Consider the following 22755-nt stretch of genomic DNA (forward strand, 5'->3'; position numbering starts at 1 on the left):
AGAGTTGCCCTTAGATGCACACTAGTCACAATAGCCTGAAGGACCTGTTGGCGTCCAGAAATACCTTGCTCAGAGCACCTTACGGAAAGAACTGCTGAAGTTCTGCCACTGTGCACTAGAGAAGAATATAATCTGTCATCTGCTTAACACCTTGGCTGCTAGCAGTTTTCCCTTCCTATGCTGGAAATTGCTAAAGTCCATAAATCATGACGAGCTCAGCTCGTCATCAGCACAGCTCAACCGTGCATCATGACGAGCTGAGCTCGTCAGGAGCATGGAAAGGGTTAAAGGGCATCTAGTTCTCTCGACTGAATAACACGCTGGACTCACAGCCATTTATGTTGACCAGAACAATTTTGGCGAGCATTCACCTCCCGTCCCCACTTCCCACAATGAGGCAGTTAAGACATTAGATGGGACTTGCAGATCTTTACCCTCTGATCATATGCCTAATTTTCTCCTGCGAGAGGAAACTGGACTTTAGTTGGCCGGTAAGTAAGCATTTGGAGCTGCTTGCCTTATGAAACCTAGGAGTTCTTAAATGAAAGGCATTTCTCTTGGCGAAACAATACATTGACAAGATATTTAAGTTAGCTGCTGGTTCTTAGCCCTTGCAAGCCTTTTATTTTTAATATAACACAAGGTATTCTAGAGAACTAATCAAAACCTACTGTCTTGCTCCATCTGAATGAGATTGATTTTGTGACATTTTTCATCATCTCCATATGCCCACAATCGTGTCGATCAGTGCTAAATCAGGCGTTGACAGGACCTACAGGTCCTAGGTCACTTTCTGAGCCTATATCCCTCCGCCCTGCCCCGGACGAAGCAAACTTCCTCACTTCCCACCGCACTCAAGAGAGATTGGTAGTCCAAGTTTCTTCGTCCCATGGCACGTTCCCTTACACTTCTCTAGACAAGGAATCCAATTGGCTGGATAGTTGGGGTAAGAAATGTTTTTCTACCGCCAGCCTTGCATTGTGGTTGGTGAACACTGCATGCTTATTGGGCCGTTATTCCCACACTCTGTGGGAAATGGTTGCGCAGGTGCTGCCACAGGTTTCGGAGGAGCTCTGGGATGTCCTTTCCCAAGCAGTACACGATTAGAGAGACGCCGCAAAGTTTGTCATTAGGTGTGGTTTGGGCACAACTGACTCACTGGGCAGATCAATTTAATCGACGTGTCTATTAAGCGCTACGCCTGACTGAGAACATCTGGCTTTTCAATATCCAGGCCTCTCTCATGGACATGCCCCTTGATGACACCCGTTTCTTCAGAGACTAGACAAACACAAAGCTGGTGTGCTTTAAAGACTCATGGGCTGCAGCCAAGTCCCTGGGCCTCTCCGATGCAGCATGTCCCCAGTCTGCCTTTCGTCCCTTTCGTGGCTACTAAAGGGGTTTTTAGCAGCTCCACCCATATTCCAACCCACGAGCTGCGCATGTTCCACAATCCATGCTCGCCCGAGGGCGCGATTTCGGTCTGATTACATGGATTGGGCTTCCAGAGGTCCGGTCAGTCCACCACCCCCACCTGGCAGCTTCAACCTTCAAACCCTCCTAGTCTTGCCCTTCCCGACCATGGGCGTCCAGTTGGTGGCAGCATCAGCCATCACCTCCACCAGTGGCAATCTGTCACATCGGACAGGTGGATTCACCAGATAATCCAAAGAGGCTACTCACTCCCCTTCAAGACCACCCCTCCCTTCATGATGCCATCCTACGACTGGCTGACATAGGATCATTTGATTTTGATCCAGGAGGAATTCATGACTCTCTTGGGCAAGGGAGCCATACAGAGGGTTCCAGCTCCAGAATTGGGCTATTTTTGTTATTCCCGCTACTTTCTGGTTCCAAAAAAGGACAAAGGCCTTTGCCATGTCCTAGACTTAAAAGGCCTCAATTACTTCCTCAAAAAGGAAAAATTCAAGATTATCATATTTAGCTCAGGCCTTGTCTGCCCTGGACCCTGGAGAGTGGATGGTAGTGTTGGACTTGCAGGACACCTATTTTCACATTCCCGTTCTGCATGCCCACAGGCGCTACCAGCGGTTTACAGTAGTCCATAAGCATTTTCAGTCAACGTGCTTCCTTTTGGCCTTACTAGCGCCCCTCGGGTGTTCGCAAAGGTGATGGCATTGGTCGCAGCTCATCTGTGCAGACCAGGGGTGCCATCAAAGGAAGGCTAGTTCAAGTGTTCACAGACCATACGACCCCCATGTGGTACTACAACAAACAATCCAGAGAGGGGTCCTGGACTCTTTATCAAGAAACAGCAGGGCATATCCCTAGTGTTTCAACACCTGGCAGGTTCCCTGAACGCCAGAGTGGACAAACTTAGTCGTTCATGCCTAGTGAATCACAAGTGGCATCTCTCGTTTCCAAGGCAGCTCTCGCTTGGTGACTCTTTTTACCTTGAGTGAAGCTCAGGTCTCCTGTACACCTTTCCACCCTTGCCACTTCTACAGAGTTCTCAAAAAGGTCAGGAACAACTGGGCCCAAGTCATCCTTGTGGCTCTGGACTGGGCACGGAGAGTCTACTGTCACAAGCTTCTGCAAATGAGCATCGATCCTCGAATCAGGCTACCCCTTTGGGAGGCTCTCCTGTCATTACAGCAAGGGAGGGTCCTCCACCTGAACCTGTCAACTCTGCGCCTTCTTGCGTGTAGATTGAGCGGCAGCAGTGGATAGCTTTTGACCTGCCCGAAGTCTGCAATGTTATTCTGGCAGCCAGACGTCCCTCCACTAAGACTGTATACACCAGCCGGTGGAAGAAATTTGTAATATATTCTACAGAAAAGTCTATTGACACACTTTCTGCTTCCCTTTCTGATATTTTGCTTTTTATTTTGACCCTTGCCCAGTAGGGCTCTGCTGTGGGCACCTTGAAAGGGTATATTTCGGCTTTTTTTATACCTTTCTGAGACCACCAGATCAACCCATCTTATTTAAATCACCTATTGTGCATAGCTTCCTGAAAGGCTCTGTACATATGTTCCCACCTGCCCCTTTCATTATGCCTTTGTGGGACCTTCATTTGGTTCTCACTTGCCTAATGTGTGCTCTTTTCCAGCCCCTGCATAATTGCCACCAAAGGCTGCTCACCATCAAAACAGCATTGTTAGTGGCAATTACATCTGTCAGGAGGGTGAGGGAGCTGCAACCTTTATCGTCCAAGCCCCCCTTTCTGACAATATTCCCTGACAAGTTGGAGCTTTGCACTAGGGCCTCTTTCCATCCATTTGTGGGTTACACCGTTCCATGTGGGACAATCTGTCACCTTGCTCACTTTCTACACACCTTCGCATCCCTCTAAAGAAGTGGAGCGACTCCAATGTCTGGACCCAAAAAGAGCCTTGTCGTTCTACCTTGACCGCACTAGAGAGTTAAGGGTGGATGACCAACTCTTCGTAGGGTAAGTTGAATCGAAGAAGAGTCGGACGGTGCAGAAGAGAACCATCTCAAGATGTGTCTTCCTCTGCATCAAGATATACTATGCTCTAGCAAAGAAGCCGCCTCCTGAAAACTTACGGGCTCAGTCCACCAGAGCTAAGGCTGCTACCAATGTGCTGAAATGTGGAGTCCCAGTCTTTGACATCTGTATGGCGGTAGCTTGGACATCCCTGCACACGTTTACCAAGCATTACTCCCTAAACAGTCAAGCCAGAAGGGACAGCCTTTTTTGGCCGTTCAGGCCTGCAGGACTTAGTTTGAAAATTGTCTGCAGTTTCATCTTCACGGACGGTATTGCTTGGGTATCTATTCAAAGGTAAGGAACCTGAGGCTAGATGTCTCGATCAGATGGACATGTTAATTACCTTCAGTAATGCCTTATGTGGTAGACATGCTCTAGCAGCAAATTCCTTACAGACTTACTCATCCTCCCGTGTTGTGGACAGGTTTCTAGGGTCAGGGCTGTTTCCGTTCATGGCCCTAGTTGCTTGAAAACACACCAATGTCTACTCTTCATGGCTCCGATTTTCTGGCATGGAAAGTTGTGAAATGTAACTGATGTCCACGTGCCGAGTTGCCACCTATATAGATGAAGCGGACATCTCTTTCGATGCGGACGATGCCAATTACTTCACACAGAGTTGACCGATGCCACCCACCTACCTGCATGCAGGAGTATTGCTCATAGAAAATCATCCAGATCCATTCTGACGTCTTGGAAATTCAAAGATAAGAATTAGAAATCTGCAGCTAGATCATGTCTCTACCAGAGAAGGCGTTACCAAAAGTAAGTAACTTGTCTGATGCACTGGCTGCAAGTTTGTAGGCGTTCTCAAGAGTTCACAGTCCGATCTGAAGAGGGGTGGGGGTGGTCTGGACCCAGTGTTCTAGGCACATCGAGTATGCAAGTGTGGCCCCCGATCTGTGTTCATGTGTGCTTCACAATATTATTGCTTTTTTCATGTATATTTGGTCTTATTGATCTCTCGTGCATCGACTTCTCATCAGAAATAATCCCGCTCATTTGGTTCTTCTATATGTTGATATGTTAAAATTGTGTTTCAAGAGTTAGGGCATCATTTCATCTCCTTGTGTTTTTAGGCTACATGCAACTACAAATATTAAAGGTCAGTCGCTGTAGATTGTGAACACTGATTTCTGGGCCAGTGTTGCCATAGCAGATGTTAATGTCAGATGTTTTTCAATCTTCTAGTTGGAAATGGTCCCAAAGAATGGCTATGGATCAGACGGGCATGTAATGTTGGTAGCAGTATGAGTGTTGTCTCTCACAGTTTGTTCTTCCCACAGGTCTGTGGTCTACCAACAGAGCTCAAAGGAGTCTGCCACTCTGCAGCCTTTTTTCACCCTGCAGCTGGATATCCAGTCTGACAAGATCCGAACAGTGCAGGATGCCCTGGAAAGCTTGGTGGCGAGAGAGTCTGTCCAAGGCTATACCACAAAAGCCAAGCAAGAGGTAGGTCCTTCTCACTCCAACCTTTTCCTGCCCTCAAAGTGCTTGTGGCAAGTTATTCTTTTGCATTATTAGACTGTTTCAGTAGCCTGGCTGCAGCAATAAATGTTGCTTTTTGCACTCGCATGACATCAATCTGATAATGATTTAAGAAGGGAGGGTGTGATCACTGGATCGAAAATGAACCTGCAAATCACTTACAGGAAATAGTATACGCCAATTTATGGCCTTTTGTTTCGACAGTCGAGTAAGCACTGCAAAAAAGAAGGTAGAGAGTGATTGATTTATGGTTTATAGAAGAGCCGAGTCTTGACCGTTGTCCTACTCTCGAGATTGGCAGGAAGTGGGTGTATTTCCAGAGGCAGGTGGAGAGTGTGGTTGAAGGACGTCCACCCATCACACATCTGCAAAAGTTTGTGATTTGTAGATTAGCCTTTGTGTGAATTATGAACTGCGGGCTTCTGCAAAAAAGAATGGGCAGTCTTTGGGAATTGGTGTCTGAAATATGCCTTCAATTTGAATGCACAAGTAGGATGTGGCTACACACCTCAATTGTCCCCTGTTGCACTGTTTGCAACATATAGCTTGTGTATATTTTAAATGATTACATATTTCCATGTAATGAAGTACCATCAGGGCGTTCTTAAACCTTGTCCTGTAAAGTCGTTTTAGAGATTTGGTCCTTGTATTTCTGGCTTTCCTCGGAACGTGTTTGCATTTTGCCCAAATTATTTTGAGATCTGAGAAGTGCACCATCAAAAGCTAGGCATGCAGCCTTAAACTACGCACTTATCTTTAAGGTAACCAGTGAATACTCGTAAGGACTGAGGAGACATGACTTAATGTCGGCTGTCCCTAGTGAAATGACACAAAATGGTGGGCCGCCACTTTAAAACGCCCCGAGTTGGCAAAATCTTGCTTATATAGGTAGGCCTTTAGCTGAATGGAGGGGACTGATGAAGCGTGAGGGAGATTCTTCTAGCGCCTCCGAGGTATAATACTCAACATTGAGATGCACTAATCTGTAGCTGGAGTCTATGGGCTGCCTAGGGCAAGGCAGCCTACCTCAGTGGTGCAGTAGATCACTGGGGAGCAGGGTTTGAGGGCTGCAGGAGCAGTTTGTTTGCTGATCGGTGCCTAAGGTAACCCTTCCCCTAAAGCGCCTCAAACAAGCCAACTGTTAAATGTGTGCTTTGGTTATTACCGCACTTTCATTTCCTAGTCTGCCACTTATGAGGCATGGCAGTGCTTTGCGGTTGTCCAGGGGCCATCTATCTGTCAGGTGGTTTCTAAGCTACTGCCGTTGACCAGAGTCTGATTCGGTTTCTGGAGCTTTGCATTGAGATGAGTGAATGATTATTTGTCTCCTAATGGGCTCGTTTGGGTTTTACCCTAACCCATTGTTTTTACCTTTCAAAACCAAGTACTTATCCTAAGTCCATGAAAAGCCTGGCCTGGCAGTTCGGGCTGGACTGCTCCCATGAGGAGCAGGGTCAAGACTGATTTGCATATGGCTGAATCCAAACGTGGGTGGTATAGTGAGCAAAAGAATGATGGATTAAACCCACATCTCTTGACTGGGGGTTAGTGGTTAAAAAGTTTCAGCACTCCATCCATCATTTTGTTGTGCTTGCCCAAGCTTAGCAAGTCTTTAAAAATTGTTTACAAGCCACTATGCCTATCCACCAAGTAGGGTGACAGACACAGATGCTGGTGCCTTACGTGCCCTGGGACCTCTCTAGTGATGTATGTTGATGTATGGCCCGAACACTGCATCTTTCTAGGTGAAAGCATTGCTTTTCTCAAAATGAGTATGAGGTGCCATTTTGTCAGTTTCCCTCCTACTTGCAGCAGCCTTAGGGTCTTGCACCTCTTATAACCTGTAGCTGTGTTGGAAAGATGTCATTCACACCTTCTAAATGGGTCATGCCGGTTAACAGCTCCTTAACAAACCTCTTAACTTCACCACTCCATTCTGTGTACAGAGCCCTGATCTGGCACGATACTTAGGACCTTGAGGGATCTGGGCGGGAGGGCGTTCAAAACACACTCGCCGTACACATCTTGTTGGTCGTGCATAGAGTGCACCTGTGACCCAGTAGGGGATAGGAATACTGTCTGGAAAGGTTGCATGAACACTCTTTGAAGATCTACGTGGCATGTACCAGCCTTTTATGGTGCTTTTCATGCTGCAAGCTTTTCAGGTCATGCCTAACTCTAGACTGACTGAAACATTGCCCTGTGACTTCCTATTCATGCATTTTCAGTTTTGATGTTGGTGCCATCTTATTCCACGTTCCCCTAAGGCCTAGCAAAAAGTTTGCTAAGACTCGATTTTGAGATACAGGCCTTGATGGTTGCAGACTCAGTATACCGCCAACTGTTGTCTGTCTTTTCTGTGGCGACGAGGATGGGATTTATTGAATTATTTAATTTAGATTTCCACCTTCCTTTTATAATGTCTTTCGTTGTTTTATGTTATTTAGGGCAATTCAATGCTATCCTTTTTATTGTATAAGGGATGGTGGCGGAGGTGTTGGGTTGTACCTGGTTCTTAGCGGGGTGAAGATAAGAGGCTCCCTGATTGGTGAAAAAAAAGTTTGTTGAATGCTTCCGTAGACTGCCGCCGCTTCTAGAAAGAGACATTCCCAAGTATTGAATCGGCCTCATAAATAGAAGGACAACATAATTACGTGGTATTTACACTTTGTTTGATTGTTCAATAAAAGGACAATTAATAGAACAGAGTCACCGTCTGGCTCACCAATCAGTGGGTCTCAAATTTTCACACCGCTCTGAAGATGGTCTCACAGATGCATAACAATCGAGACCGAAACGTTGATGCCTAAGCCAGCTTTCTTTTTAGTACCTGTTCAATTGAGGTTTCAAGTCTAGTTCCTTTGTGAGAGACGGGCCTTTGTACTATATTTTTGAAGTGGGTTTTAACATACATAGGCATATAACCTAGTAACATAAAGGATTGCAGTGTTCCTTGATAATGTATGTGGTGATTGCTTTGTGAACCTCTATTAAATTGTAATTTTCTTGGTTTCACAATATACATGTGAGAATAAGACCGTACACCTGTGTTTTAGAAATGTATTTTCTCTTTTGAAAAAATGAGATACACTACTTTGAATTGAGTTACGATGCCATGTTCTGCCATCCTAAAATGATGAATCTATTCATATGTGGAAACAAATATTTGAATGAATCACTTGTTGGCACTGTTACTTAAGGACTTAACCCTATAAGGAAATATTGGGTTGCCCTTATATGTCAAATAGTAATTAAAATGAAGCTGCCAGGGGTCACCCAACTATTACTAAGCACTTCCCCAACAAAAAGCCAGACCTATTGGCTTTGCAAGTGCGTTTTAATACTTATTTAAAGTAATTCTAGGGTCCTGCATTTGGTGGGACATGCCCAGTATTCAAACCTAAGAGTGTGGAAGTGCTGCTCCTATTGAGTGCTAGTAAATATCATCTGCTACTTCTTGTAGTCTGGCACACCGCCTCTCTGAACCAGGGTAACGTTTCAGGTGCAGGGTTTCGTCCACCTCCTGGTCTTGCCTCGGTCGTTCTTTGACAGCAAAGTGCATTAATGTCAAATGAAAGCTTTGGGAACTCTTGGCAGCACATGTAGTAAACCTATATAGTCGGCCTGCCCGAGACTTGTAGTTATGTATGTGTAGCTTGATTCATTTAGTCCTACTACAAGGAGCGCCTTGTGTCGAAGCGCTGAATCATTTCATCAGGTGAGCCAGCAGCGAGGGTTGCACACTGAAGCCAGAGGAGAAGTAATATGAAGGTTGGAATTAAATTACAGCCCTTGGCCACGCAAAGTATTAATTTTCTGCCTGAATGTGGTTGAAAAGTTCCATACACTCTCGATGCGCGAGGCTTTATTTGTAGGTTAAGGTTTTGGTCCAGTCTGAGACAATGTAGTGTTTTGTGCTCTATCTCCGAAGGATAATCTTAAATATCCCCTGAAATGAGACTCGATAAGTCCAGTCCGCCCCCAAAGAACTCCATGAAGAGGAGTGGATACAGGCGATCCTAGCTCATTCCTTTGGAGCGCATCGCTTGAATAGGATTACACTTTGAACTGCATGTTCGTCATGAATTACCACAAGGCTGCTGGTTTGCTGGTCTGTCATTCTTGGTACACGCCGACAGCCCTCTGCTCAATTAGAGGTTTCGAAGAAATGGCGGCTTGCGTGTAGGTGTGAGTGACCGCTTCTGGTTTGGATCTGACCGACTGTCTCGTCTGGAAATAAATGCACCCACAAACATTGCTGAGGACGGGACACATTTTGTCTTTTTGGCTTGTTCTGTAGAACATGCAGGTAGTTTGAAGACAGACGCTGCTGTGTACGTGAGCCAAGCCTAGTTTGGACACATAGTTGCATCTCTGCCAAACCAGCTCTTCCTATACGAACAAGAAAGTTGCCATAGTCAAATGGAGTGCCCTGGATTCAACAGTACTGAACTGCGCCACCACACCATTCCCAGGCTCTGTGGTCTGCGTACATGTGTATCATGTTCAAGGTTGCAAGTGCCACCATTTTGATGTTTGAAATATTGGTGTTTGGGTTGAGCCCAATGAAAGAGACAGAGGGACTTCCAGTGTATGTACAATAAGAAAAGGTTCCCGCTCCATTTTGTTGACAGTGTATTTTAGGAATGTGCAGAAGTTGTCCTGGTTTTATGTGGGAAATTAACCAAGCGCAACTTAAGAAATGCTGAGTCCCTCTGGTGAATGGTGCAGTGACACTTGCAGAGGAATTCAATATTCTTGTTGATCCTGCAAGCCAGTGGTGAGGTGTGGCTCAGTGGTTGGAGACTTGAGCGATACACGCCATGCTGAGTAAGCTTGGCCACCGCATTTTGAATTGAGTCTACAGAACTTGGCATGGCTTAGCCTCTCCTAGGCAGAGAGCAGTGCAAGAGATCATATACTGCTGATTCGAGGGCTGCACCTGCTCAGCGACAGTGCATGAGTGGTTTACTGCCAGTTTTTAACCTAGACTGTGAAAGTTGTCAGTCAGCCTCTCTTCTTTGTCTGCTAAATCCTTTTTCTGAATGCCCTGCATCTATGTACTCCATAGCAGTTCTTTTCTACTAGCTTTCTAAGAGCAAAATATCGCACCATGAGTTAAAAAAAGCACAATGCATCCATCATGGTACTTACAACGTATGCAAAGAGCATAAAGATTTGCTGTTATTGTAAAACCGCAGAGTGAAAGGCCGCTTCCTCCTTAGATGCTCCATCAGTTCTAAAGCATCATCCTTCTAAAAGAGGTATATTTGCCATCCGCCATGAGATTTAACATTGCTGGAAGTTGTAGCCAGTGTGAACTCCCGTCTTTCAAATTCCTTCTTTGGGGACCAGAGTTCTCTTCTCTTTCTTAACCTAGGCGAGTCTGGGAATACGTGTACAGGGTGCCCTAAACCCAAATTAGCCCTTTAGGTCTACTCCAAGAACTGAATCCCCCCCTCTCCATCAATTTACCCATGAGACCCACTACTCCACCCCAATTTTACTGGTGTTGACTCATTTAAGTTAAAACATTTATGATCAATCTTCAGTAAGGATCCTAGATGACTGTGACCTTTATTATTCATTTGTTAGATAGCTTCTTGGATCTTAGCCCTTTCCCTGTTCTGGAATCCTTGGAATTCTCGCCTTTTTAGCTCAGCCCTTTATTTTGTTTTCCTAATCTCCCCTAAGCTTGACACGAATATCTTATGGCTGTCACAACTTTAAAATACCAAATGCAATAGATCATAGGTCTGTGGTCCCCAGTGCAACAACAGTTCTAAATCATTCAGCTGGAACTTCATGCTATCAGTCTGGCTCTGCAAGCTATTCGCCCACCGATCAAATGGAGGTCAGCGCAGGTTTTGACAGACCACACAACTGTTATGTGGCACTGTAACAAGCAGGGTGATGGGTGGTCTTCAACCTTGTGCAAAGAGGCACTGAACCTTTGAAGTTGGGTAGACTGACAATGGATCTTGCTCGTGGCCAGTCATCTGGTGGAGTCACTAAATGCCAGGGTAGATGAGCGCAGCAGGTGCCAGTCGGCAGACCATGATTAGTGTGTTTATCCCCGGTTGGGTCAAGAGATCTTCAATGAGTGGGGCAAGCCCTGGCTTGATCTCTTTTCCACCGCTGAGAACTCCCAGTGTCTAGACTATTGAGCGCTGGAGTTCCACCAAGAGGGTAATTGGAGGGACACATTTAGCCTACGGTGAAGCTCTGGCTTTTCCTACAGGTTCCCTTAATTTCGTCCCCTGCCTAGAGTTCTGACGTAGGTCAGGATGGACTGGGCCGAGACATCTTAATAGCTCAGAGTGGGCAAGAAAGGTGTGGTGTCCTGGCATTTTGAGGCTGAAGCATTTGTCCACTGATCTGTTTGTCTCCCTTGGACAGTCTTTTGCCATTGCCACAGGGAGTGTCCTACGCACAAATATCGACAATATACACCTCCATGCATAGAAATGGAGCAGTAAAAACAAAGCATTTTATTTGCCTGTTGAAATAGTGGGTGTGAACCTCGTGGGAGAAATGTGTGGCCTGGCGTATGCATTACCAGCTTGATTCTCCATTGAAGCCAGTCATGTGTGGCTCAGTAGTTTCATGTTCTCAGAAGTTCTGTTTATCTTTGGCCTCGCAAGGCTTTCTGATGGGCAGAGCTAAAATTTGTCACCCTCCTTGACCTTTTCTTATTTGCCTGACCAACCCTCTTTATTAAAGTTTCTGGTCGTGATGAGGTTCTTAAATGGTATGATGCATGTTTTCCCCACTGCCATTCATTATGCTGTGATGAGACCTCAACTAGGTCCTCATGTTTGATATGCTTGCCGATCAAGCCCATGAACACTTCACTACAGCTCCTTACCATCTAGATGTTTTTTCTTCCACACACACTTCTGAGTGCCAGTCTGTTGGAACCGGGACCACCGGCCCACTTAGGGTAGCATGGCACAGAGTGGGAAGGCTAAATCTAGAAGGCAATTGTGACTTGCGCAGCACACACTACAACACTCCAGCTCAAACCCACTAAACATGACACCACACCATCTTAGTTCAATAGAAAATAGAGAGGCTTTATCCTTTGGATTTAAAAAAAAAAGGGGGGTGAAGTTTCCAATAGTTAATAAATTAGGACTTTGGGCATTCCATTTTTGGATTAACTGCATTAATTAGACAGTACATTGCATTGCATTTCCTCATAGTTGTCAAAGAACCAGGTATTTAAATACATTCAACTAGGCAATCAGCAGGTAAGTATATTACACATAAATCAATAGGTACATGCAGCAGTTTAAAACAAGCAGGTAGGTACATTAAATATTGAATTAACAGATATATGTATCAATTTGGAACAAGCAGGTAAATTCATTGAGTTTTGAATTAGCAGGTATTTGCACCAATTTGAATCAAGCAGGTAAATACATTAAGGTCAGAACATCAGTGGTTCTATATTAAGGGTGCGCTGTCGCCACCCAGCTCCTGCGGAAGAAAGTGCTTAGAGTTGCTTAACTTCGGGGGGGGGGGGGGTGTCTAGTACCTCCTCTCTCTAAATGAGCCAATCACGCGGTCACGAGGGAAAGAGGTTAAACTTAGGGGCTCAGTTCTTGGCAGCCCCATCCATCACAGTTCCCCCTTTCTCTGATACTCTGCTTCTTCAACCCCACCCTCAATTAGGCCTTTCCCCGATACCTCTGCACCAGTCTGGCGCCTCTGTCACTCTCCACGGAGCGAGTCTGCAGGGCCCATCTTCCCCTGACCACCCGCTCAGGCCTTACAGCACTTCGCCTGCGGCAGTGGTAGAGGCCGCAGCGGAGCCGCAACGCAGACACCACAGCGTGTCGGCCTCCTCGCGCTTTCTCTCCTGCCCTCCGGAGAGACGGGCTGGCAGTTGGTTCGGCCTCCCGAAGGACCGCGGCGGCTTCCCCTCCTCTGAGGAAGCTCCGGCTCGGCAGAGAGGTGACGCGCTGGGTGGGAGTCAGTTTGCTAAGCGACCCCGCCTCTCTCTCAGAGCCTTGCGTCGCACCTCTTCTCCTCACTGCTTGGGCCTTCTCAGCTCCCAGGCCAGCGGCGGCGAAATTTTGGCAGCCTCGGCACATCAGCGCTTCATTGAGGGGTGAGGGGGGTCCGATCAGTGCAGCGCTGGCGGAGATAGGCGGCAGACGCGCAGGCAATGTCAACGCGCTTCTGACAAGGGCCAGACAGGCGGCAAGGGCAAAGGTTAGGTCCCAGCCTCACTTCAGGGAACGTAGGAAGGTTCCCCTTGCTCAGTGTTTGCCCTCTCAGCCTACAGCGCCCACACTCCTAGGCTCCCGGGGCTGGGTCACGGTCACTCTCACCAGCTGTCTAAATGGAGCAGTCCTCCTAATGTGGGGACACACTGGGGCGTTGTGCTCTCTGATCTTCTCTCAGACAGGGCCAGATCAACAGGTAGGAGGGCAGCACACCCAGACCAACCCGCAGCCCCTAGGAACAGTCAAGTTAGCCTGTGACACAATCCCCCTGACGCTATAGTCTGCACTCCAGCCAGCCCAGCAGTGTGACAAAATGGCCGCCCAGTATCCTCTCTTATATAGCCTGGGCCCAGGTCACTAGAGTGGACCGGAAGGTTCTGGAACCCCCTAATGCTATCCTATGGGCCAGAGCTCTGAGGTAATTTCTAGCAGGCATCCATTTTATGAAGCTCACCCACCCATCCCACCATTTTAGGAAGGCGCACCTGCACCTCAGCACTAATTGGCAGTGGTGAGGCGCCCGGAGACCTAAGGCCACACGAGAAAGAATTGGTGAGAAAAAATGTGAGGCAGAAAGAGAAAAAATAGGGGGAGGCCACCCAAAAGCTGACAGGTCTAACACAGTCATCTGCAGGTGTAGTCAGTGCAATCTTTGATTACACCACTTCTTTTTTTACTGACAAATTGGTTCTCAGTATCTGGGCTTCTTTTAGGCTTACATCTTTCTAGCCCGCTCATGCTGGTTACTCATCGCTTTTCCTGATTTTCTTTTCCTCCCTGACACATCCCTCGAAAGAGGAGGAGAGTCTGTACAGGTTTGCTTCGAAGTGGGGCACTCCATTTTTATATTGAGAGCACAATGGAATATGATGTAGATGTCCAGTTCTATGTGGGCTCTGCTGGTGTCAAGAAGGGGAATTGCAGAAACATACCCTGTCTAAGTGGATTTTTTAGTGTGTAAAGACCTGCAGTTCCCTGGCCAAGAATCGGCTCTCTAAGAGCCAACAAGCTCAGTCTACCCAAGACAAAATAGCCTCTACAGCATTGGCAAGAGCTCTTCCTGTCCTAGAGCTCTTCCCTGGAGGCTACATGCATGCCTCTGCATATCGTTACCAGGCCTTACTGTACTGACAGTCCAGTCTGGCGATAGGATCATTTTGCCTTCAATTCTACAATAATTTTTGGTATGAGTCCACTCCTAGGTCCCTCTAACGTTTGAGAGGTACTGCATGGTATGTATTCTAAAGGTGACAAATGTGGTTAGAAGTATCGACCAGAACACTTCCGGTACCCACTCTCCCTCCTCTCCATTCTGTGTAGTGGACTATTGTAACTGTTAAAAAGGTCACAAGTTAGTTTCGGGAGAACTGTCATCTCTAGTTTATCATAATTGATCTTAGTCTTAGGTTATGGAAGAGTGCAAGACTGGTGTTGATACGCAGAGTTGGGCTATATACGGCACCATGTCCACACTTCTGGGATGACACGTGGCAGAGTCCAGCAGTGCCACCTACTGTTGTGCGAGAGCAATTGCTGTTGAAAATCTGGATCCAGTCTGCCACATGGGATTATTTTAGGTTTAAAGTATTTTTATTAAGGCACAAAAACACGGGGAGGGGAGCAGGAGGTCAAGCATACATACAATACAAGAAACGGAACGTTGCAGCGAGTCAGAAGAAAAGCAGGGAGGCAGGAAGCCCCAGAGGGTAACTAGGCAAATACAGAAGGCAATAAGGCATTGTGAACGACCCCCCTGTTGACCCCCACTCCCTAAGCAAGGCCATACCCGAATAGCACCCCGCAACACAGTAAAGGAGAAGCATACCGTACCACCAACCCCCCGACCCCAGAAAGGAAGAAGAAAGGAGAGCAAAGGAGGAAAAGAAAGAAAACAATACCCCAACATCCCCGTCCGAAAGGCAGCAATAGAAGCATATAACCCCTCTACCCGCCCCCAACCCCCGGCCCCCAATCCGCACATTCACTCCGCCGCAGCTGCCGGCGGTGTCAGCCTAAGGAGGCGCAAATACCGTGGACACGTGAGCTCGTGGAATTCCGTGGACAGCAATGCCAAAAAGGGGTGCCAGAGCTCCTCGAACTGGTCGACATTCCCAGCCACCGTTAGCGACATCTTCTCCATGCCCAGTACCTGCCAGAGTCTATGCAGCCAACCAGTGATAGAGGGGGCAGTAGGGGTGCGCCAGAGTATCAGTATGTTCTGAACGGCTGAACCTAGCGCAATCGCAATCTGCCTGCCCCTGCGGGATTTCAGCGGGTACATCAAATCATTGGGGGGGCCTAGCAAGACATACGCGGGGAAGCGCGGAAGCTCGATCTCAAAATGCCTATCCACCTCATCTAAGACTTCCTTCCAGTAGGCCGACAGCACCGGGCACTCCCAGAGAACGTGCGTGAGGGTGCCCTCCTGTCCGCAGCCGCGCCAGCAACCTTTATCGCCTATTTTGCGCATCTCAGAGAGCCGCTCCGGGGTATAGTACCAATAGGTGGACACTTTAGTGAAGGTTTCCGTCAGCCCAGTATGGTACGCAGAGTGCCTCGCCCGATACGCAATCCTGTCCCACTCCTTGTGACTCAGGGTCCTACCCAGTTCCCTGTGCCAGCGCTCCCTCCCTGGGTTATGGTAATGAAACGGCGGGGGTTGGAGAAATTTATACAAATCAGTGATGAGCTTGGCGTCCGAGGTCCGGGTTACCAACCATCGCTCGTAGGGCGTGATTGAACGGGCAGCGACGTCACGCACTGGGGGTTGAAGAGCCCAGTGGCGGACCTGCATGTAACGCAGCCTGTCCCCCTCCGTCAGGCCAAACTCCTGTCGGAGCTGCTGGAAGGGGAGCACGCCCTCCGGCCCGTAGATCTGAAAAAGCGCCCTGCAGCCCGCGCTCACCCAGTGGGAAAAAGCTCCCGGCTCCAAACCCGGGGTAAAGTCCGGATTGCCAGCGATGGGAGTGAACGGCGATGGAAAGGTCGTGAGCTCACGCAGCTCACACACCACGTCCCACACTCTCAGCGGGACCCGGGTGATAAAAGAGGCGTAGAGATTAGGCGGGCGGTGAGCGCGCCGCAGGAACGGGACCTCCTGGAGGGTACGGCCTGCGACTGCCTGGTCCTGAAAGAGCCAGTGTTTATCCGATTCCCACCGGCTCCACTCCACCAGATACCGAAGCTGCGCCGCCTGAAAGTATCTCCGGAGGTCCGGGACTCCGAGACCCCCCGCCTCCGGGGCTAGCATGGAGAGGACCCGCTTCATCCGAGGCTTACGGCCCTGCCACACAAAGCGAGATATGTCTGCCTGCGCCTGCCGTATCCAACCCACGGGGGGCTGGAGGGGCAGAGCGCGGAAGAGATATAGGATCTGAGGCAGTATCGTCATCTTCACCGCCGCGATACGGCCCAACCACGAGAGTAGGCCCTTGTTCCATCGGCCGAGTTCCTCTTTGATCTTTTTGCCCAGAGAGGAGTAGTTAGCTGCAACCATGGCAGGCAGGGAGGGAGCAAGCAAAATGCCTAGGTAAGGCACCGTGGAGGAGGACCACTGCAGAGGAAAGAGACTCTGAAGGTCCCGCCTGGTGTCAGCAGAGAGTGATACATCCAGTGCAGCCGACTTAGTCATGTTCATTTTAAAACCCGCCACATGGGCAAAAGCGTCCAGTTCCTGGACGCAGGCAGGGAGCGACCGCTTGGGGTCGTCCAGGGTCAGCAAGACATCGTCCGCGTATAAGCTGACAGTGTGCGTGTATTGCCCCATCTTCACCCCAATAGCGTCCGGATTATCGCGAATCCTCTGTGCAAACGGCTCCATATAGAGGGCAAAGAGGAGCGGCGAGAGGGGGCAACCCTGTCTCGTGCCGCGCTCGATGGCAAAGCAATTGGAGCTGTGTCCATTGACACGCACTGACGCTGATGGTCTCCTATAGCAGTTAAAGACCATAGTGCGGAACTTCTCGCCGATCCCCAGTTTCCCAAGGACCAGCTCGAGATATGGCCAATGAACCCTATCAAAGGCCTTCTCCGCGTCGACTGATAGCAGCATCCGCTCCCCCGGAATGCGTGAGGCCTTTTCCAGCACGTGCGTCACCCTCTTTGTGTTGTCGACCGTCTGCCTACCGGGTACAAAACCGGCCTGGTCTGCCTCCACCAGACCTGGTAAGTGTAAACCCAATCTGGCCGCCAAGATTCCGGTGTAAAGCTTGAGGTCCACATTCAGGAGCGAGATGGGCCGGTACGAGCCGCACAGGGTCCGGTCCTTCCCCGGCTTGGGGATAACCGACACCGTCGCTGAGAGAAGGTCCGGCGGGATAGCTCCCGGCTCGGAGAAGGAGTTGAACAAGCGAGCCAGTAGAGGCGCGACAGTGGGACAGAAGGTCTTGTAAAACAAGGCCGTATAACCATCCGGGCCCGGGGCTTTGCCGTGCTTTAGCCGTGCAATCGCGGAGATGACCTCCTCCACGTGAATGTCCCTCTCCAGGTGGTCCGCCTGGGAGGGGTACAGGGCCGGAAGGGTCACGGACTCCAAATAGGCCTCAGCCTCTCCCGGTGGGGAAGGCTCCGCCGCGTACAGTGCCTCGTAAAAGGAACGAAAGGTATCTGCCACCTCCGCGTCATCGGAAACCGGGATCCCGTTCACTCCCACCAGCTCCTTCACCACATTGCGCTGCTGCGCAGCCCTGAGCCTATGGGCCAGGAGTTTACCGCACCTGTCTCCGCCGGTGTAAAAGGCATGCTTCAGGCGCAGCGCAGCATACTCCGCCCGATCTAGATCCAACGCAGAGAGGAGTTTCCGAGCCGCCTTCAGCTGCTTCCAGATACGAGGAGCCCCCGTCCGGCGGTGAACCTGCTCGAGCTCCCGAACCTGCGCTGTCAGATCCTCCCTCTTGCGTTGGCGTTCCCTGTTTTCCGCCGAGGAAATGGAGATAAACTCCCCTCTGACGACCGCTTTCAAAGCCGCCCACTGCGTCGCCAGGGACGTGGCAGAGTTGTTATTGTGGGTCAGGTAGTCCTGGATGACCTCCTCCACTCGCTTTACAACCGATTTCTTATGGAGAAGCGTGTCCCGGAGCCGCCACATCCCCCTAGAGGGGGGGGCCGCCGGCCAAGCAAAGATTCCGGAAACCGGTGCGTGGTCGGACAGGGACAAAACCCCGATGTCCGCTGCCGTGGCGGCCGAGCGAAGCGGTCCACTCACCAAGAGGTAGTCCAACCGTGAATACGTGCGGTGCGCGTGGGAGAAATAGGAGTAGTCCCTATCGGTGGGGTGCAGGACGCGCCAGAGGTCATGCAGGTCCATTTCCGCAAGCTGGTCCTGCACCGCCCTAGAAAGCGCCCCTGTCTGCGGAAAGCGTTGGGCAGACCTATCCAGGGTGGAGTCGAAGACCGTATTCAGGTCTCCCCCCAAGATAATATGGCGATCGGGCGAGGCAGTAACGTCCACCAATACTGATTCCAGGAAGCGATCCTGGTGGTCATTCGGGCTGTACGCCGAACCAACCGTAAAGGTAACACCTCCCAACCGCATGCGATACACCAGAAGCCTCCCTTTCTGCTCAGCACGTTTATGTAACACCTCCCCCCTGAAGGAGCTGGCTAAAAGAATGGCAACCCCAGCAGTCTTAGTCGCAGCAGAGGAAAAGAATTGCGTGGGGAACTTGGCAGAGCGCAACCTATGGCAATCTTTGGAAAGCAAATGGGTCTCCTGCAGGAGGCAAATATCCGCCTGCGACCCCTCCAACAGGGAAAGGATCGCCCTGCGCTTCACGGGGTTATTCAGACCCTTAACATTAAGGGTCACTACCTTCAGGGGCGGCATCGCCTCCAGGGAAACAACGCGCTATGCAGTGGGCAAGGGATCAGCGGAGGGGGCGCGCGGGGCAGGGGCGCAGGGAAGGCCAGAGGCAACATCGCACATGTTCGGACCACTTCGGACGGGACCCCCCCCACACCAAACCAACAGTTAAACCCCCCCCAGAACCAACCCTGGCAACCAACCAAAGTAAGAAAAAACAGAAAACTACACCCCATAGTCTCAGTCTAGCCCAAATGGACGAGTCTGTAGAAAAAAGTCAAGTGGACGTCCAGCCACACCCCCCCCCCCCCCCCCGCCCCCCCAGCCCCAGCTCAGCACCGTTAAAGCTAAGAATCTCTCCCCCCGGAGAAAAGTTAGGCCGTTAGGGCCACACCAGTAGCTTCAGGCAAGTTCCTGGCCGCATTCCTCAGGGCCTCCGCCATTTCTGCCCTGATGGTGGGCGAGTCCGGACGACTCGCCGGCGCTGACGATGGGCGCCTCCTCGACCTCCGTCGGCCCCGCCGCTCGGGGCGCCGCCATGCAGGTGTAGCCCCTTCCTCCTCTGTAGCAGTAAGGCCCAATACTCCACAGACATCCTGCAGAGAGCGCAGCTGATGCAGCACCCCATTCCATCGAAAGATAAGACGGAAGGGGTGGCCCCAGGAATAGGGTGTCTCATGCTCTCGCAGAAAGTCCGTCGCGATGCGGAAAGACCTGCGCTTCTGCAGTGTGATGGCGGACAGGTCCTGATAGAGCGCCACAGGTCTTTCACGAAAGGTCAGCGGTTGCTTCCTGCGGGCCTCCGTCATGATGCGCTCTTTCAGGGGGAAATCCGGCAGGAAAGCTAGGATATCAGGCGGGGGAGCCGATGACTGGCGCTGGCGGCCCACCCTATGCGCTCTGTCAATGCGGATCGGGAAGTCCGCTCCTTCCTCCAAGATGTCGCGGAACAAGTCCTGCAGATAGGCCACCAGGTCCCCACCCTCATCCGTGGACGGAACACCTCGCACCCGAATGTTATTCCGCCTGGACCTGTTCTCGAGGTCTTCCGAATGGGCCTGGAGCTCAACACACTGCTCCCGGAGGCGGAGGACGTCCTGCTGGAGATGAGTTATCTCATCATCGCGACGCTGGGCCGTCGTCTCCACAGCATCGACCCGTTCGCCCAGGCCCTCGACCTCCCTGCGCACCTCCCGGACCTCTCCAGCCACCTCGGTCTTAAGAGTTTGAAATTCCTCCTTGAGGGAGCTGAATAAGTCCTCCATGAAGGACCTCGTGACTGGTGGCTCGCCCACGGCTGCGTCCGTTGATGTCCGGGAGGCCCCCGGGGACGGCTGTGTCCTGTCGCGTAGTTGCTGGGACCTGCCGAGCATTTCCGGCAAAGTGCGATCTCCTCGTGCCGCGCCACGTCTCCCAGCCATCTTGGCCCCCGGTGAAGCCTAGGGTCAGTCGCTGTAGGCGAGCGCCACCGCTCGCGGGCACCAAATGTGAGGCCCTCGGTGGGGACAAGGGTAGTGCGTCACAGGCGACAAAATGGCGGCCCGGTCCTGGGCAAGACGACCCCCGGGCCAGCAGGGCAGGCAGCAACGTCAAAAGTGGAGGCCTCCAGCCTCGTATTCCCAGAGAGGGCAGTATATGAGTCGGTGCCAGGACAAATCGAGGCCCTCGTAGAAGAAGGGTGCGGGCGAGGGCCACTGGGCACAGCTACACAAAGACAAGATGGCGGGAGGGTGGGACCCAAGGAGGCAGCCCGGGCCAGCAAGTCCATGGGCGACCCCCAAACAGCGACGGGTCCGGAAGGGGCGAAACCGGCGGCTCCCCTCGCCACTAGTTAATTCGCCCGGCACGGGCACAGCTCGAACTCCGCCATCCAGCGTCTCCGGGCGCGGAGTTCGCAAGGCGTCACCCCTCGAAGTCCAAGGCAGGGGGAGGGTCGCTGGCGCAGGGGTGAGGTCCGTCGCCCATCAGCGGTGTTCGCCACCAGGGCACCGGTCAGGAAGCTCCGGCACTCCGCGAAGTACGTCTACTCCGCTCCCTCGGGATCTCCGGCTTTCAGCTGTTCAGCACTCGGCCTAGCCGAGGCGAGCGGACAGCGCCGCCGTATGCTCCGCCTCCAAGCTCTTCTCCTCGGGACGACCCAGGCTCCGCTCCTCGGAGCGATCTTCGGATAAACTTTTCGGGGACTTCCCCCGGGGCCACGAAAGTCAAAGTGGCATCAAAGTGTGCCCCAGGAATTCCGGCACAGTTCTCTCGCCCGCAGTGCAGCCGCGGGGGGAGAGAAGCGCGGCGATCAGGGCTCGGGCTGAGCCGGGCCGGAGGAGCTACGGGAGGAAGCGTCCGCTCACCCCGCCATCTTGGCCACGCCCCCCATGGGATTATTTTAAAGGTGAGGAATTTGTGGTTAGAGCATCCACCAGAATGAATGTTACTAAAGGTAAGTACTTATTTGTCTGAAAGACACAATACAACATTTAATAAGATAGTGTAATTGCATTTATAGAGCGCTTACTACCCCAGATGAGGCGTCAAAGTGTTTTTTCGGCAAGTAGCATGCTACTGCGGAACCCATAAAGGATTAGTGGTGAATTAGATTAGTTATAGATTTCTTACCTTAGATATACCCCCAGGCATCAGACTGGATCTAGATAATTTTTTCTTTAGCATTACCCCTGCACGTCTGTAGGTGGCGTTGGTAGACTTCTCGTCTGGCGTCAAAGTTGCTGGGATGGCCCTCTGTACGCTGGTGTCGGTTATTTATTTTTCCATGCCAGCCAGGACAGATCCAAAGAGAGCTTGCCCTGCCCTTAGTCATTTTTGACTAAACTTTTTTTGACTTTTTGTCAACGTCTTTTCTTTTTTAGTATTTGTCTCTTGGTAGCACGAGGGATATCCCTTCGTCAGACCGGCTTCAAGCATTGTGGCTCCTTTCACAAATTGATGTCCATCACGGATCCGCACCTCGTTTGTCTTTTGTGCCTTGAACGCGACCACGACCCAAAGTCGTGCTCCGACTGCCAGGTTAAGATTCCCAAGTCTTTCCCGGAGCATTCCTGAACGCTCTTGGAGACCCGGCAGTCCGTTCCGCATCGTTCGAAGTCCTGGTCGAGAGAAAGCTCTTGAGACCAGTCACGTAGCCACCACCACTCGTCATCGAAGTCTTCGCACTCCTCAGGTAAGTTGAAGCACAAGAAGAAGGCAAAGAAGCATTGTCGCTCTTCGCCTTCTCCCTGGCCGACGTGGCACCTGGAATGTCATCACTCTGCCTACTGAGTCCACTTCTGGAACTGCTGATCGCTTTCCTTCCTTTCCCTGAGCGTCCCCTGCCCAGCTTCGTGCATTTTAAGAAGCGCTACATAGCATCTTTGGGCATTCTGACTCCGCTGGTGCGTCTTCGGGCCCCGCGGACTCGGCTGGGAGCTCCAGAGGGCCCCCGAAGATCCAGGCCTGGATCCGGAACGACAACGGTCCACCTCACGGTACCTTCCCCAGCACCGATTCCAGTGTTGACACCCATGGCGCCGGTTATGCCACCAACCGTCGTCGACCCCAGCCTCACCCCTGAGTTCAACAGGGCGCCGGACCAACATCGGTACCAGCGCCAGAAGGTAAGTTTGTGCCTCTATTCGTTCCTGGATTCCTGAACGCCCCGAGTGGCAGACAGAGGAGGGTGAGGAGGACTAGAAATCCAATGGTAGCATATTACATAATAGCGGTGCATTCCGTTCCCCTTCCTGTCTACAACATTGACACAGTAAAAA

The 22755-nt window shown here is 50.8% G+C and overlaps 1 protein-coding gene across 2 annotated transcripts in view; it reads left to right on the top strand.

Annotated features, from left to right (window-relative positions):
- The window catches only part of USP10 (ubiquitin specific peptidase 10), a 319435-nt gene that overhangs the window by 253706 nt on the left and 42974 nt on the right, over positions 1 to 22755 (top strand). For both annotated transcript variants that reach the window (XM_086945847.1, XM_086945848.1), the window contains one exon: positions 4762 to 4927. In XM_086945847.1, coding sequence (XP_086801973.1) covers positions 4762 to 4927 — 166 coding nt within the window. The remainder of the gene's footprint in view (positions 1 to 4761; positions 4928 to 22755) is intronic.

Source organism: Lissotriton vulgaris, chromosome 12 (genome assembly GCF_964263255.1).
Source record: "Lissotriton vulgaris chromosome 12, aLisVul1.2, whole genome shotgun sequence".
Lineage (NCBI taxonomy): Eukaryota > Metazoa > Chordata > Amphibia > Caudata > Salamandridae > Lissotriton > Lissotriton vulgaris.